Source organism: Ranitomeya variabilis, chromosome 6 (genome assembly GCF_051348905.1).
Source record: "Ranitomeya variabilis isolate aRanVar5 chromosome 6, aRanVar5.hap1, whole genome shotgun sequence".
Classification (NCBI taxonomy): Eukaryota; Metazoa; Chordata; class Amphibia; order Anura; family Dendrobatidae; genus Ranitomeya; species Ranitomeya variabilis.
This window is the reverse complement of record NC_135237.1, coordinates 569,129,655-569,146,761: the sequence shown is the minus strand read 5'-3', so window position 1 is coordinate 569,146,761 and position 17,107 is coordinate 569,129,655. Positions and strand designations below refer to the sequence as shown.

The window sequence follows — 17,107 nt, the reverse complement described above, 5'->3', positions numbered from 1 at the left end:
GTAACTCAGGATCAGTAATGTAATGTATGTACACAGTGACTGCACCAGCAGAATAGTGAGTGCAGCTCTGGAGTATAATACAGGATGTAACAGGATCAGTAATGTATGTACACAGTGACTGCACCAGCAGAATAGTGAGTGCAGCTCTGGGGTATAATACAGGATGTAACTCAGGATCAGTAATGTAATGTATGTACACAGTGACTGCACCAGCAGAATAGTGAGTGCAGCTCTGGGGTATAATACAGGATGTAACTCAGAATCTGTAATGTATGTACACAGTGACTGCACCAGCAGAATAGTGAGTGCAGCTCTGGGGTATAATACAGGATATAACTCAGGATCAGTAATGTAATGTATGTACACAGTGACTGCACCAGCAGAATAGTGAGTGCAGCTCTGGGGTATAATACAGGAGGTAACTCGGGATCAGTAATGTATGTACACGGTGACTGCACCAGCAGAATAGTGAGTGCAGCTCTGGGGTATAATACAGGAGGTAACTCGGGATCAGTAATGTATGTACACAGTGACTGCACCAAAAGAATAGTGAGTGCAGCTCCTGTCCCTGGAGGGCACAGCGGGTGTACTCCGGGCAGCAGTGGTAGTTGTACACATGAGAGTAGTTGTCCTCTCCCTGGTGGGCACAGCGGTTATACTCCGGGCAGCAGTAGTAGTTGTACACATGAGGGTAGTTGTCCTGTCCCTGGTGGGCACAACGGATGTACTCCGGGCAGCAGTGGTAGTTGTACACATGAGGGTAGTTGTCCTCTCCCTGGTGGGCACAGCGGGTATTCTCCGGGCAGCTGTGGTAGTTGTACACATGAGTAGTTGTCCTCTCCCTGGTGGGCACAGCGGGTATACTCCGGGCAGCAGTGGTAGTTGTACACATGAGAGTAGTTGTCCTGACCCTGGTGGGCACAGCGGGTATACTCCGGGCAGCAGTGGTAGTTGTACACATAAGTAGTTGTCCTGTCCCTGGTGGGCACAGCGGGTATACTCCGGGCAGCAGTGGTAGTTGTACACATAAGTAGTTGTCCTGTCCCTGGTGGGCACAGCGGGTATACTCCGGGCAGCAGTAGTAGTTGTACACATGAGGGTAGTTGTCCTGTCCCTGGTGGGCACAGCGGGTATACTCCGGGCAGCAGTAGTAGTTGTACACATGAGGGTAGTTGTCCTGTCCCTGGTGGGCACAGCGGGTATACTCCGGGCAGCAGTGGTACTTGTACACATGAGGGTAGTTGTCCTGTCCCTGGTGGGCACAGCGGGTATACTCCGGGCAGCAGTGGTAGTTGTACACATGAGTAGTTGTCCTGTCCCTGGTGGGCACAGCGGGTATACTCCGGGCAGCAGTGGTACTTGTACACATGAGGGTAGTTGTCCTGTCCCTGGTGGGCACAGCGGGTATACTCCGGGCAGCAGTGGTACTTGTACACATGAGGGTAGTTGTCCTGTCCCTGGTGGGCACAGCGGGTATACTCCGGGTAGCAGTGGTAGTTGTACACATGAGAGTAGTTGTCCTGACCCTGGTGGGCACAGCGGGTATACTCCGGGCAGCAGTGGTACTTGTACACATGAGGGTAATTGTCCTGTCCCTGGTGGGCACAGCGGGTATACTCCGGGCAGCAGTGGTAGTTGTACACATGAGAGTAGTTGTCCTGTCCCTGGTGGGCACAGCGGGTATACTCCGGGCAGCAATGGTACTTGTACACATGAGGGTAGTTGTCCTGTCCCTGGTGGACACAGCGGGTATACTGTGGGCAGCAGTGGTAGTTGTACACATGAGTAGTTGTCCTGACCCTGGTGGGCACAGCGGGTATACTCCGGGCAGCAGTGGTAGTTGTACACATAAGTAGTTGTCCTGTCCCTGGTGGGCACAGCGGGTATACTCCGGGCAGCAGTAGAATTTGTATGCATGAGGGTAGTTGTTCTGTCCCTGGTGGGCACAGCGGGTATACTCCGGGCAGCAGTGGTACTTGTACACATGAGGGTAGCTGTCCTGTCCCTGGTGGGCACAGCGGGTATACTCCGGCAGCAGTGGTAGTTGTACACATGAGGGTAGTTGTCCTGTCCCTGGTGGGCACAGCGGGTATACTCTGGGCAGCAGTAGTAGTTGTACACATGAGGGTAGTTGTCCTGTCCCTGGAGGGCACAGCCGGTATACTCCAGGCAGCAGTGGTAGTTGTACACATAAGTAGTTGTCCTGTCCCTGGTGGGCACAGCGGGTATACTCCGGGCAGCAGTGGTAGTTGTACACATGAGGGTAGTTGTCCTGTCCCTGGTGGGCACAGCGGGTATACTCCGGGCAGCAGTGGTAGTTGTACACATGAGGGTAGTTGTCCTGTCCCTGTGGGCACAGCGGGTATTCTCCGGGCAGCTGTGGTAGGTGTACACATGAGTAGATGTCCTCTACCTGGTGGGCACAGCGGGTATACCCCGGGCTGCAGTGGTACTTGTACACATGAGGGTAGTTGTACTGTCCCTGGTGGGCACAGCGGGTATACTCCGGCAGCAGTGGTACTTGTACACATGAGAGTAGTTGTCCTGTTCCTGGTGGGCACAGCGGGTATACCCCGGGCAGCAGTGGTACTTGTACACATGAGGGTAGTTGTACTGTCCCTGGTGGGCACAGCGGGTATACTCCGGCAGCAGTGGTACTTGTACACATGAGGGTAGTTGTCCTGTCCCTGGTGGGCACAGCGGGTATACCCCGGGCAGCAGTGGTACTTGTACACATGAGGGTAATTGTCCTGTCCCTGGTGGGCACAGCGGGTATACTCCGGGCAGCAGTGGTAGTTGTACACATGAGTAGTTGTCTCAGAGGCGATCACTCCCTGCGCTGCTCCGATGATGTCTGCCCGGCGTCTGTCCCCCATACTTGGCGCCCGCTGCTCATCACACAGATGATACACGTCTTCCCTAATGAAATAATTAAATCCGTATCATTCAGATATGAAGCGGCGTCATCACTCGACACCAAGCATCGGGGACCGGACCAGGACAGCATAGAGCCGCGGCGCCCCAACTACTACTCCCAGCATCCTCTGACAACCCTCCTTGTGCTTCTCCCCCCTGTAGTGTAAGAAGAAGCACACCCTGCTGTGCCCGGACTACGCCCGCGATGGAAAATGTCCTCAGGGATCCAAATGTAAACTGCAGCACCGCCAGAGAAAAAGGCGGCTGGACGTGGCGGCACAGCCGGAGCTGACGCCAACCAGCGCCAAGCAGAGGCGAGCGGTGACACAGCCAACGGGGTAAGAGATCACGCGGTACGCTATGTCATAATGTCACGTCCTCCACTCCTGGTGCTAATGCTGACCCCGTGTGTTGCAGGATGTCACTAGTGTCCGCAGGAGCCGCCGACCGCCCCTCCACCAGCGACGAGGAGCTCCCCGGCCGCAGCGGACTCCAGGCCTGTCCTTCCTTTATCTCTCTGAACTGCTCCTCTGCCAGCGAGGGGACGCCCGCCTCTGAAAGGGTTAAGTGGTCTGAGAATTCAGGTAACCATAATATGGCGCCCACCTATTCTGCGGCACGAACAATCCAGTGTAATCCTATAGATTCCAGACTTTGTAATGGCCGCTGCGTCTGGGCGGTTAGACTAAGTGGACCCTTCTCCATGTGTCTGCAGAAAGGGGCTGTCGGGGCACTGCCTACTGTTAGAGGGGGCTGTCAGGGTACTGTCTACTGTTAGAGGGGGCTATCGGGGTACTGCCTACTGTTAGAAGGGGCTGTCGGGGCACTGCCTACTGTTAGAGGGGGCTGTCAGGGTACTGTCTACTGTTAGAGGGGGCTATCGGGGTACTGCCTACTGTTAGAAGGGGCTGTCGGGGTACTGCCTACTGTTAGGAGGGGCTGTCGGGGTACTGCCTACTGTTAGAGGGGGCTGTCGGCGCACTGCCTACTGTTAGAGGGGGCTATCGGGGCACTGCCTACTGTTAGAGGGGGCTGTCAGGGTACTGCCTACTGTTAGAGGGGGCTGTCGGGGTACTGTCTACTGTTAGCGGGGGCTATCGGGGTACTGCCTACTGTTAGAGGGGGCTATCGGGGTACTGCCTACTGTTAGAAGGGGCTGTCGGGGTACTGCCTACTGTTAGAGGGGGCTGTCGGGGTACTGCCTACTGTTAGAGGGGGCTATCGGGGTACTGTCTACTGTTAGCGGGGGCTATCAGGGTACTGCCTACTGTTAGAGGGGGCTATCGGGGTACTGCCTACTGTTAGAGGGGGCTGTCGGGGCACTGCCTACTGTTAGAGGGGGCTGTCAGGGTACTGTCTACTGTTAGAGGGGGATATCGGGGTACTGCCTACTGTTAGAGGGGGGCTATCGGGGTACTGCCTACTGTTAGAGGGGGCTGTCAGGGTACTGTCTACTGTTAGAGGGGGCTATCGGGGTACTGCCTACTGTTAGAGGGGGCTATCGGGGTACTGCCTACTGTTAGAGGGGGCTATCGGGGTACTGCCTACTGTTAGAAGGGGCTGTCGGGGCACTGCCTACTGTTAGAGGGGGCTGTCGGGGCACTGCCTACTGTTAGAGGGGGCTGTCGGGGCACTGCCTACTGTTAGAGGGGCTATCGGGGTACTGCCTACTGTTAGAAGGGGCTGTCGGGGTACTGCCTACTGTTTGAGGGGGCTGTCGGGGTACTGCCTGCTGTTAGAAGGGGCTGTCGGGGTACTGCCTACTGTTAGAGGGGGCTATCGGGGTACTGCCTGCTGTTAGAAGGGGCTGTCGGGGTACTGCCTGCTGTTAGAGGGGGCTGTCGGGGTACTGCCTGCTGTTAGAGGGGGCTGTCGGGGTACTGCCTGCTGTTAGAGGGGGCTGTCGGGGTACTGCCTGCTGTTAAAAGGGGCTATCGGGGTACTGCCTACTGTTAGAAGGGGCTGTCGGGGTACTGCCTACTGTTAGAGGGGGCTATCGGGGTACTGCCTACTGTCAGAAGGGGCTGTCAGGGTACTGCCTACTGTTAGAGGGGGCTATCGGGGTACTGCCTACTGTTAGAAGGGGCTATCGGGGTACTGCCTACTGTTAGAAGGGGCTGTCGGGGTACTGCCTACTGTTAGAGGGGGCTATCGGGGTACTGCCTACTGTTAGAAGGGGCTGTCGGGGTACTGCCTACTGTTAGAAGGGGCTGTCGGGGTACTGCCTACTGTTAGAAGGGGCTGTCTGGGCACTGCCTACTGTTAGAGGGGGCTATCGGGGTACTGCCTACTGTTAGAGGGGTCTGTCGGGGTACTGCCTGCTGTTAGAGGGGGCTGTTGGGGTATTCCCTGCTGTTAGAGGGGACTGTCGGGGTACTGCCTGCTGTTATAGGGGGCTGTCGGGGTACTGCCTGCTGTTAGAGGGGGCTGTTGGGGTACTCCCTGCTGTTAGAGGGGGCTGTTGGGGTGCTGCCTAGTACAGACGTTCCCCTGCGGCCATCCCTGCGTCCCGCTCACACAGCCGCATGTCCCGTCACGCTGCCTCAGACCCCGACGAGTGTGACATGGTGATTGTGACGGCAGCAGAGATCTTGAGTGTCCACGCCGTGTTATTTCCAGTATGCGGTGCTGTATGTAGTGTCGCGTCCCTTTCGGTGTTCCTGACCAGGCCACCTCCCGCCCTCCTAGTGATAACCAGGGACCCCATGAATAAGGCATAAGAGAAGAGTTTGAGGCTTCGGTGGAGGTCACCTCTAAGTTTGACGTCTCCTCTGGAGAGCGGCGCGGCCCAGCACCGGCGCTCGGCTCCGTGTTCACCATATGTCTGCCGCATGAATAATTGAGGTGGAAGTCGGGGTAAGAGCATCGCGCAGCTCCATGTATTCCCAGTAATGGAGCCGGGGACCCCCGGACTGGCAGGAAGGTCGGCCCCCACCTGCAGCTCCTGGCAAAGCGCCTTGTGCTGGGACTCTGAAATCCTAGGCAGGAAGGAGCGGGATCTCTCCAAGGAAAGCTGCGGTGAGGAGACAGCTGCCGCCGACCCCGCACGTGCCACCAGGTGCGTCTACAAGGCACGGCAACCTCCTAACCCCCCGAAGCCCTGGCCTGGATCCTGGCAGCGACCGGCGACTGCAGGTAGTGGCCGACATCGCTTCAGTCAGATTTTACTTCCACAAGAACTTGAGGGAATTTTTACTCCGGAGCTGCAGTCAAAATCTTCAGGTCTCAGAGCTGGAATCTCCCAGAATTCCCTGCATGCTCCATGTTTACACAGGGCTGGTAGGAAAAGCGGAACTGTGTGATGCCTGCCCAGGAGCTTGCTGACTGTTTCCAATAAGAACAACCGACAGAAATCACGACGGCGTCACCACCTGCATCCACCAATCTATCATCACCCCAGCAGCTCAGATCTACCACTCCCATCATCCTCATACCCAGCAGCTCAGATCTACCACTCCCATCATCCTCATACCCAGCAGCTCAGATCTACCACTCCCATCATCCTCATACCCAGCAGCTCAGATCTACCACTCCCATCATCCTCATACCCAGCAGCTCAGATCTACCACTCCCATCATCCTCATACCCAGCAGCTCAGATCTACCACTCCCATCATCCTCATACCCAGCAGCTCAGATCTACCACTCCCATCATCCTCATACCCAGCAGCTCAGATCTACCACTCCCATCATCCTCATACCCAGCAGCTCAGATCTATCACTCCCATCATCCTCATACCCAGCAGCTCAGATCTACCACTCCCATCATCCTCATACCCAGCAGCTCAGATCTACCACTCCCATCATCCTCATACCCAGCAGCTCAGATCTACCACTCCCATCATCCTCATACCCAGCAGCTCAGATCTACCACTCCCATCATCATACCCAGCAGCTCAGATCTACCACTCCCATCATCCTCATACCCAGCAGCTCAGATCTACCACTCCCATCATCCTGATACCCAGCAGCTCAGATCTACCACTCCCATCATCCTCATACTCAGGAGCTGAGATCTACCACTCCCATCATCCTTATACCCAGCAGCTCAGATCTACCACTCCCATCATCCTCATACACAGCAGCTCAGATCTACCACTCCCATCATCCTCATACACAGCAGCTCAGATCTACCACTCCCATCATCCTCATACCCAGGACCTCAGATCTACCACTCCCATCATCCTCATACCCAGCAGCTCAGATCTACCAATCCCATCATCCTCATACCCAGCAGCTCAGATCTACCACTCCCATCATCCTCATACCCAGCAGCTCAGATCTACCACTACCATCATCCTCATACCCAGCAGCTCAGATCTACCACTCCCATCATCCTCATACCCAGCAGCTCAGATCTACCACTACCATCATCCTCATACCCAGCAGCTCATATCTACTACTCCCATCATCCTCATACACAGCAGCTCAGATCTACCACTCCCATCATCCTCATACCCAGGAGCTCAGATCTACCACTCCCATCATCCTCATACCCAGGAGCTCAGATCTACCACTCCCATCATTTTCATACCCAGCAGCTCAGATCTACCACTCCCATCATCCTCATACCCAGCATCTCAGATCTACCACTCCCATCATCCTCATACCCAGCAGCTCACAGTCTACCACTCCCATCATCCTCATACCCAGGAGCTCAGATCTACCACTCCCATCATCCTCATACCCAGGAGCTCAGATCTACCACTCCCATCATCCTCATACCCAGCCGCTCACAATCTACCACTCCCATCATCCTTATACCCAGCAGCTCAGATCTACCATTCCATCCTCATACCCAGGAGCTCAGATCTACCACTCCCATCATCCTCATACCAGCAGCTCAGATCTACCATTCCATCCTCATACCCAGGAGCTCAGATCTACCACTCCCATCATCCGATAATTACAATGTAAATCCCCTGTCCGATGTGATATATTACCCTCATCATCCTGCTTGCTCGGAGCTTGCATCTTTCCAGTGTTGCACAGTGTATCACTCCCATCATCTTCATACCCATGAACTCACAATCTAATCTTCCAATCTGTGATCCCCTTTCAGTGTAACCCTTCCCATGCTGCCTTAATTCCCCCCTGTTGGGTTATGATGGTGGTTGTAGTGCCCCCAGTAATGCTTTGTCCGCTCCTGTCCCTCGGGGCTGATGCCCGCACCCCTGTGCTTATGGAAAGCGAGTGCACCAATGCAAACCATTTCATTTGCGTGCTAATTTAATTAGGAAGCGCCCATTTCAGTTAATTTGCTCGGGAAGATGGCTGCAGACTCCTGGCGCGAGCAGCTGTTCCCGTCTCCCCCGACGAGCGTTCAGGGCCCGGCAAATGGCTCCGCGCAGCCTTGTTTGGGAGAAAGAAGAGGATTTTATGGCCTCCAACGATCGTCTGCGTAAACACTTTACAGCTCTGCGCGCGCCGGAGCGAGGATTAAATCCTCCACAATGCGGCCGGCCGCAAATCTGCCGCCATACGGCCGTCATTCACTCGCCATATTTCACAGTCGTAACGTTAATGGAACACGCGTGTTTAACGGCTCCACTGAGCACGCTCAGCCCACGCCCGCGGTGGGCCGCACAGTCTTGGGTTTTGAGGAAGACATTTACTCGTTTAACCCTTCGTCACACAGTTCTGTTTCCTTCATGTACATGGATACAGCTTCACAGGGTTGGGAATGGCGCAGACGGCAGACACTAGGACGGGACTGGTTAAGGGGACTTGTGGTGTTCATATGATGGCGCCATTTTTAATGTAGAAAAGTTATGAATTTCCTTGTTAAATGTTTATTAATTTTGTGGTAATTTTTTGCTGAACATGTCCGTGGCCAAATTGGCGTCCTCCTTGTTAGTGCCGGGGTCTACAGATGTATTTACAACATGTGGCACAGAAGACATGAGAGGAGATTTGACAAAAATGACTTTAATGCCTATAGCAGCCAATCACAGCACTGCTTTCATTTTACCATAGCAGAATATCAAATGTAAGCCACACTGTGATTGGTTGCTATGCTGCCCATAGAAACCACAGCAAAGGTTTCATCTATATATATAATTGTCTAAGGGTTTTTCCGTCCGTCCGTCCGTCTGTCTGTCTGTCTGTCTGTCCTGGAAATCCCGCGTCTCTGGTCGAGGCCACCAGGCGATGATGATGTCATAAAGGTTGCCTCGACCAATCAGCGACGGGCACAGTCTGCCGCCAGGCCTCGACCAATCAGCGACGGGCACAGTATCGACGTAGATGTCATAATGGTTGCCATGGCGACGATGATGTCATAAAGGTTGCCTCGACCAGTCAGCAACGGGCACAGTCTGCCGCGAATTCTGGAATCATCATTGTCCATATTCTACGGGGACATGCATATTCTAGAATACCCGATACGTTAGAATCGGGCCACAATCTAGTTTCTTATATTCTGCTTTGGTAAAAAGAAAGTAGCGCTGTGATTGGTTGATCTATTATTAAAAGCAGCCAATCATAGAGCAGCTTTGATTTCCTATTCTGCTGTGATAACATGGAAGCCACTCTGTGATTGGTTGCTATGCTGCCCATAGAAACCACAGCACAACTTTAATTTTATATTTTGCTCTGGTAAAAAGAAAGCAGTGCTGTGATTGGCTGCTATATTATTCGTAGCAGCCAATCAGAGCAATTTTGATTTCCTATTCTGCTGTGATAAAATGAAAGCTGCTCTGTGATTGGTTGCTTCAGGCAGTAAGGACATTTTTCATAAATCTGCAAAAACTAAGTAAAATGCAAGTCAAAAAACAATTCTGTGCTACGTGCCACTCGTCAAGGTTATAATTACACTCTTTTTACATCTTTGTAGACTGTTTTGAAACAGTCCTGAAAAGGCGGCGTGCCCAATATGAGTCGTAAAATGCGCCAGATTTAATATGGCGTCCCCCATCCTTGAGGTGGCGTAAGGAAACAACACATGTAGTAAGATGCCCCACATTTTCCCTATAGTGTACGCCACTGTAGTAAATTTATTTTCTAATACTAGGACAGTAATAATAAATCAGCTGCATTATTAGTGTGTTGGCGTCAACCGCCATCTTCCCGCAGCGTACACCTTTATATACACGCGGAGGGTTGCACCCTTCAGGTTTTTCATTCACCTTGCGCTGGAGAAGGCAAATTTTCTCCCGATGAGTGACGGCGCCGCTGCTGAGCCAGCGCCTGGCAATGGGGCGAGAGCTTGTGAAAAATCAGAGGGTCGTCTGACAGAGTGCAAACAGGGCGCGAGGGGAGAGCAGCATGGGGGAGAGAAGCAGCTGCGCGGATCTAGGTCATGCCGAATCCCACCGAGAGGAGACGCAGCGACGACGAGTCACCGCGGAGTCAGGACTGCGCCGTAATATTCCCTGCCCCCTGAAACATCGCAGCACTAAGGTTCCTGCCTGTCGTCCTCGCAGCCTCTGCCTTCAGTTCCCGCATTTAGCCCTGTGAGTTATGGCCGGGCCCCTGCCTGCGCTCCGTGAGCATTGATGGGGGCCCCCCGCTGGTTGCGACTTCAGGGCTTAGTGAGCAGCTCAGTGCGGTAAATGAGCCGGAGCCCCACCGAGCAGTAATGGCGGCTCTGAGCCAGATGGTGACAGCGACGACGCTGCGCCCCCCGGGACTCCTGCCCGACTCTTCAGTGGCTCTATTCTGCCGGTGTACCGGGCTGTGTCTGACCCGATCTACCGCCACTGGCATGTTGGTACCGACCACCATCCCTCAGTGCTCGCAGCGGGGCCACAATCAGATGGAGTCTCTCCTAATGGAGCAGTGTAAGGCTGTGTGCACACGGTAAGGATTTGCTGCAAACATTTCTGCATCTCTTGGCAGAAAAAAAGCTGCTTAAAATAGATGCAATTTTTGCCGTGTTTTTAATACGTTTTTTACATTGATTTTTACCCTCTCATTATTATGAGTTGATATACTGCAGATTTTAATCTGCTGCAAATCTGCAAGGAAAAAATAAGCAGCGTATGTCCAGGCCCTAAATCATGGAGAAAGGTATAGCAGCAGCCGGCAACTTTAGGAATACAACGGCAGAGTGGTAGTGAAGACTGGCACTAACCTACGAAGAGAAGGATGCACATATCTATCAGGGGCACTGTCATCGTGCATCTGACACAGTGTATAAGGGTGCCCCCTGTGGTGGTGCCTGGCGCAGCATCTGTCACTCCTCATCCTCGGGCTGCGGCTCCTCACAGGTGACTAATTGCAGTTAGCACCGTCAGTCCTGGGTGTTATTCTGAGGTGAGGCTGGTGCACAGGAGGGGCCAAGGTGATTAACAAAGCGATTTATTGTACTTTAATTAGCCATGAAGCGGTGGCACAGGATTGTACACTAATGTGGCAAGAGTGCGCGCCACTCCATCCACTGTGCAGCGCCAGCTAGAACCAGAGATTTCTGCACCATGCAAACACTGGCATCAGAGGTACAATCACCATATGTAACAGGTCGGGGATCATGGCGAGTCTGTGCCCACACTGCTACTCATGATCAATTCTACAGAAAAGCTTTCTTCTGTGGAGCTTTTACAGAAAGTAACACCGCACAGTGGATAGAGCCTCCATACAACAAGACTGCGCTCAGTCATAGTCTGAATTTTTGGCATTATAATCGGTACAGTTATGATGGCATTCACCACTAGGGGGAGCTGACAGCATACAGAGATACATGAGGTCCTGTGTGCAGTCACCACTAGGGGGAGCTCCCTGTATACAGAGATACATAAGATCCTGTCTGCAGTCACCACTAGGGGGAGCTCCCTGTATACAGAGATACATGATAAGATCCTGTCTGCAGTCACCACTAGGGGGAGCTCCCTGTATACAGAGATACATGATAAGATCCTGTCTGCAGTCACCACTAGGGGGAGCTCCCTGTATACAGAGATACATGATAAGATCCTGTCTGCAGCCACCACTAGGGGGGGCTCTCTGTATACAGAGATACATGATAAGATCCTGTCTGCAGCCACCACTAGGGGGAGCTCCCTGTATACAGAGATACATGATAAGATCCTGTCTGTAGCCACCACTAGGGGGAGCTCCCTGTATACAGAGATACATGAGGTCCTGTGTGCAGTCACCACTAGGGGGAGCTCCCTGTATACCGAGATACATAAGATCCTGTCTGCAGCCACCACTAGGGGGAGCTCCCTGTATACAGAGATACATGATAAGATCCTGTCTGTAGCCACCACTAGGGGGAGCTCCCTGTATACAGAGATACATGATGAGATCCTGTCTGCAGCCACCACTAGGGGGAGCTCCATGTATACCGAGATACATGATAAGATCCTGTCTGTAGCCACCACTAGGGGGAGCTCCCTGTATACAGAGATACATGATAAGATCCTGTCTCTAGCCACCACTAGGGGGAGCTCCCTGTATACAGAGATACATGAGGTCCTGTCTGCAGTCACCACTAGGGGGAGCTCCCTGTATACAGAGATACATAAGATCCTGTCTGCAGCCACCACTAGGGGGAGCTCCCTGTATACAGAGATACATGATAAGATTATGTCTGCAGCCACCACTAGGGGGAGCTCTCTGTATACAGAGATACATGATAAGATCCTCCCCCTAGTGGTGGCTGCACACAGAATCTTATCGTGTATCTCTGTATACATGTAGCTCCCCCTAGTGGTAACTGCAGACAGGATCTTATCATGTATCTCTGTATACAGGGAGCTCCCCTAGTGGTGGCTGCAGACAGGATCTTATCATGTATCTCTGTATACAAGGAGCTCCCCCTAGTGGTGGCTGCAGACAGAATCTTATCATGTATCTCTGTATACATGTAGCTCCCCCTAGTGGTGGCTGCAGACAGGATCTTGTCATGTATCTCTGTATACAGGGAGCTCCCCCTAGTGGTGGCTGCAGACAGGATCTTATCATGTATCTCTGTATACAGGGAGCTCCCCCTAGTGGTGACTACAGACAGGATCTTATATATCTCTGTATACAGGGAGCTCCCCCTAGTGGTGACTACAGACAGGATCTTATCATGTATCTCTGTATACAGGGAGCTCTCCCTAGTGGTGGCTGCAGACAGGATCTTATCATGTATCTCTGTATACAGGGAGCTCCCCCTAGTGGTGGCTGCAGACAGAATCTTACCATGTATCTCTGGATATAGGAAGCTCCCGCTAGTGGTGGCTGCAGACAGGATCTTATCATGTATTTCTGTATACAGGGAGCTCCCCCTAGTGGTGGCTGCAGACAGGATCTTATCATGTATCTCTGTATACAGGGAGCTCCCCCTAGTGGTGGCTGCAGACAGGATCTTATGTATTTCTGTATACAGGGAGCTCCCCCTAGTGGTGGCTGCAGACAGGATCTTATATATCTCTGTATACAGGGAGCTCCCCCTAGTGGTGGCTGCAGACAGGATCTTATCATGTATCTCTGCATACAGGGAGCTCCCCCTAGTGGTGGCTGCAGACAGGATCTGACCATGTATCTCTGTATACAGGGAGCTCCCCCTAGTGGTGGCTGCAGACAGGATCTGATCATGTATCTCTGTATACAGGGAGCTCCCCTAGTGGTGACTGCAGACAGGATCTGATCATGTATCTCTGTATACAGGGAGCTCCCCCTAGTGGTGGCTGCAGACTGGATCTCATCATGTATCTCTGTATACAGGGAGCTCCCCCTAGTGGTGACTGCAGACAGGATCTTATATATCTCTATATACAGGGAGCTCCCCCTAGTGGTGACTACAGACAGGATCTTATCATGTATCTCTGTATACAGGGAGCTCTCCCTAGTGGTGGCTGCAGACAGGATCTTATCATGTATCTCTGTATACAGGGAGCTCCCCCTAGTGGTGGCTGCAGACAGAATCTTACCATGTATCTCTGGATATAGGAAGCTCCCGCTAGTGGTGGCTGCAGACAGGATCTTATCATGTATTTCTGTATACAGGGAGCTCCCCCTAGTGGTGGCTGCAGACAGGATCTTATCATGTATCTCTGTATACAGGGAGCTCCCCCTAGTGGTGGCTGCAGACAGGATCTTATGTATTTCTGTATACAGGGAGCTCCCCCTAGTGGTGGCTGCAGACAGGATCTTATATATCTCTGTATACAGGGAGCTCCCCCTAGTGGTGGCTGCAGACAGGATCTTATCATGTATCTCTGCATACAGGGAGCTCCCCCTAGTGGTGGCTGCAGACAGGATCTGACCATGTATCTCTGTATACAGGGAGCTCCCCCTAGTGGTGGCTGCAGACAGGATCTGATCATGTATCTCTGTATACAGGGAGCTCCCCTAGTGGTGACTGCAGACAGGATCTGATCATGTATCTCTGTATACAGGGAGCTCCCCCTAGTGGTGGCTGCAGACTGGATCTCATCATGTATCTCTGTATACAGGGAGCTCCCCCTAGTGGTGACTGCAGACAGGATCTTATCATGTATCTCTGTATACAGGGAGCTCCCCCTAGTGGTGGCTGCAGATTGGATCTCATCATGTATCTCTGTATACAGGGAGCTCCCCCTAGTGGTGACTGCAGACAGGATCTTATCATGTATCTCTGTATACAGGGAGCTCCCTCTAGTGGTGGCTGCAGACAGGATCTTATCATGTATCTCTGTATACAGGGAGCTCCTCCTAGTGGTGGCTGCAGACAGGATCTTACCATGTATCTCTGTATACAGGGAGCTCCCCCTAGTGGTGGCTGCAGACAGAATCTTATCATGTATCTCTGTATACAGGGAGCTCCCCCTAGTGGTGGCTGCAGACAGGATCTTATCAGGTATCTGTATACAGGGAGCGCCCCCTAGTGGTGACTGCAGACAGGATATTATCATGTATCTCTGTATACAGGGAGCGCCCCCTAGTGGTGGCTGCAGACAGGATCTTATCATGTATCTCTGTATACAGGGAGCTCCCCCTAGTGGTGACTGCAGACAGGATCTTATCATGTATCTCTGTATGCAGGGAGCTCCCCCTAGTGGTGACTGCAGACAGGATCTTATCATGTATCTCTGTATACAGGGAGCTCCCCTAGTGGTGACTGCAGACAGAATCTTATCATGTATCTCTGTATACAGGGAGCTCCCCCTAGTGGTGACTGCAGACAGGATCTTATCATGTATCTCTGTATACAGGGAGCTCCCCTAGTGGTGGCTGCAGACAGGATCTTATCATGTATCTCTGTATACAGGGAGCTCCCCCTAGTGGTGGCTGCAGACAGGATCTTATCATGTATCTCTGTATACAGGGAGCTCCCCCTAGTGGTGACTGCAGACAGGATCTTATCATGTATCTCTGTATACAGGAGCTCCCCCTAGTGGTGGCTGCAGACAGGATCTGATCATGTATCTCTGTATACAGGGAGCTCCCCCTAGTGGTGACTGCAGACAGGATCTTATCATGTATCTCTGTATACAGGGAGCTCCCCCTAGTGGTGGCTGCAGACAGGATCTTATCATGTATCTCTGTATACAGGGAGCTCCCCCTGGTGGTGGCTGCAGACAGGATCTTATCATGTATCTCTGTATACAGGGAGCTCCCCCTAGTGGTGGCTGCAGACAGGATCTTATCATGTATCTCTGTATACAGGGAGCTCCCCCTAGTGGTGACTGCAGACAGGATCTTATCATGTATCTCTGTGTACAGGGAGCTCCCCCTAGTGGTGGCTGCAGACAGGATCTGATCATGTATCTCTGTATACAGGGAGCTCCCCCTAGTGGTGGCTGCAGACAGGATCTTATTATGTATCTCTGTATACAGGGAGCTCCCCCTAGTGGTGACTGCAGACAGGATCTTATCATGTATCTCTGTATACAGGAGCTCCCCCTAGTGGTGGCTGCAGACAGGATCTGATCATGTATCTCTGTATACAGGGAGCTCCCCCTAGTGGTTGCTGGAGGCATCAGATGTTGGAATACAGCAGAAATCTTTACATAAAATATATCCTGATGACTGAAGGTGGAGATTTTCATTGATGATTTCATGCCCTGATTTTTTGTTTTTGTCTTGCAGGAAAACCTCTTCAGATTAAGCCGAGGCTATGACGGCGTCCTGAGAGTTCAGCTGTGGAGTCTCCATATCTCAGGGTCCTTACTTCTCCGGAGAATTACTCCCGGTTTTTCCAGCGCTCAGTCAGAGGGGGGCGCCGTTGTTTTCTCCTGGTGTTCCCCGAGCCTCTCGGACATTACATAAACTTTCTACTTTCTTTATCTCAGATGATCAGATTATTTTACTAGACAGATTTGCTATTACTTTGTATCTGACATTTTTAACCCCTGCCAGTGTGGTTGGCGTCTGCACTTTTTGTATTTCGGAAGGTCGGGGCCTCGTTCCCGTCTCGTGTTTTGGAGTGACGTCTACCATTATATACGGCTGCGATCCGATATCCGAGGACGATGATCCCCGACAGACACAACTGCGAGTAAAAGTGTCAATTCGGCAAAATGTCTCCATGGTTACAAATGTTTCGAAGATCATCCCCTCATTTGCATATATGCTAATTTTACGTTCCATGCATGTCCTTATACTTCTGCCGATAATTTGGAGCAGATGTCTTGCTTCATTTCTGGCACTCGACGCGAGTTTCTCCCCGTATGTCTTGACGTATCGGACGCAGTTGTTGGAGTACTTATGGCGGCGCTCCGTCACGACGGGATCCGTGACACCGGTGATTTTGTCCATACCTCTCCTTACCTCCCACTGCCAGGCGCCATGTGCTGCGGTCTGTGGCGCTGATCGTACGATGGCGGTGAGCGCCCGATCCCTCTCTACAGGACACAATGACGTTTTTATCTCTGCCGCTGGTTTTATATGATGTTTTATTTAGAGGATTCTTCTTAGTTTCCAGCTCGGTGGAGAGAGAACATTTAATTAAAGTGCAGATATTTTACTTTACGCCTTCACGACTTCTGTGATGTTTTGTTTTCCGGTCCTAAACTCCAATAGAGAAGTCGAATATCCGCAGCACTCGCCTCCACGTGACTCGTCTCTGTCCTGTCTGTTCCTGCACATTGCTGTGACCCTCAGAGCTGCACCTGTTGCACCCGGCTGTCCCCGGCCAAAGCCCGAACTTCAGTCTGCTCCACGTGTGTCACTCACCGGCATCAATCTGCAACCAGAACGAGCAATCCAAGCCTCCAACTAGCATTACAGCAGTTACGGTCTATAGGGGGCAGTATTATAGCAGTTACGGTCTATAGGGGCAG

The 17,107-nt window shown here is 52.2% G+C and overlaps 1 protein-coding gene across 1 annotated transcript in view; it reads left to right on the top strand.

The window, feature by feature from the left end:
• The window catches only part of ZC3H3 (zinc finger CCCH-type containing 3), a 147,959-nt gene extending 131,163 nt beyond the window's left edge, over window positions 1–16,796 (top strand). Inside the window, exons 10-12 of the mRNA XM_077271366.1 lie at window positions 3,079–3,254; window positions 3,334–3,500; window positions 15,915–16,796. Coding sequence (XP_077127481.1) covers window positions 3,079–3,254; window positions 3,334–3,500; window positions 15,915–15,946 — 375 coding nt within the window. The 3' untranslated portion in view covers window positions 15,947–16,796. The remainder of the gene's footprint in view (window positions 1–3,078; window positions 3,255–3,333; window positions 3,501–15,914) is intronic.
• Window positions 16,797–17,107: the final 311 nt, after the last annotated feature.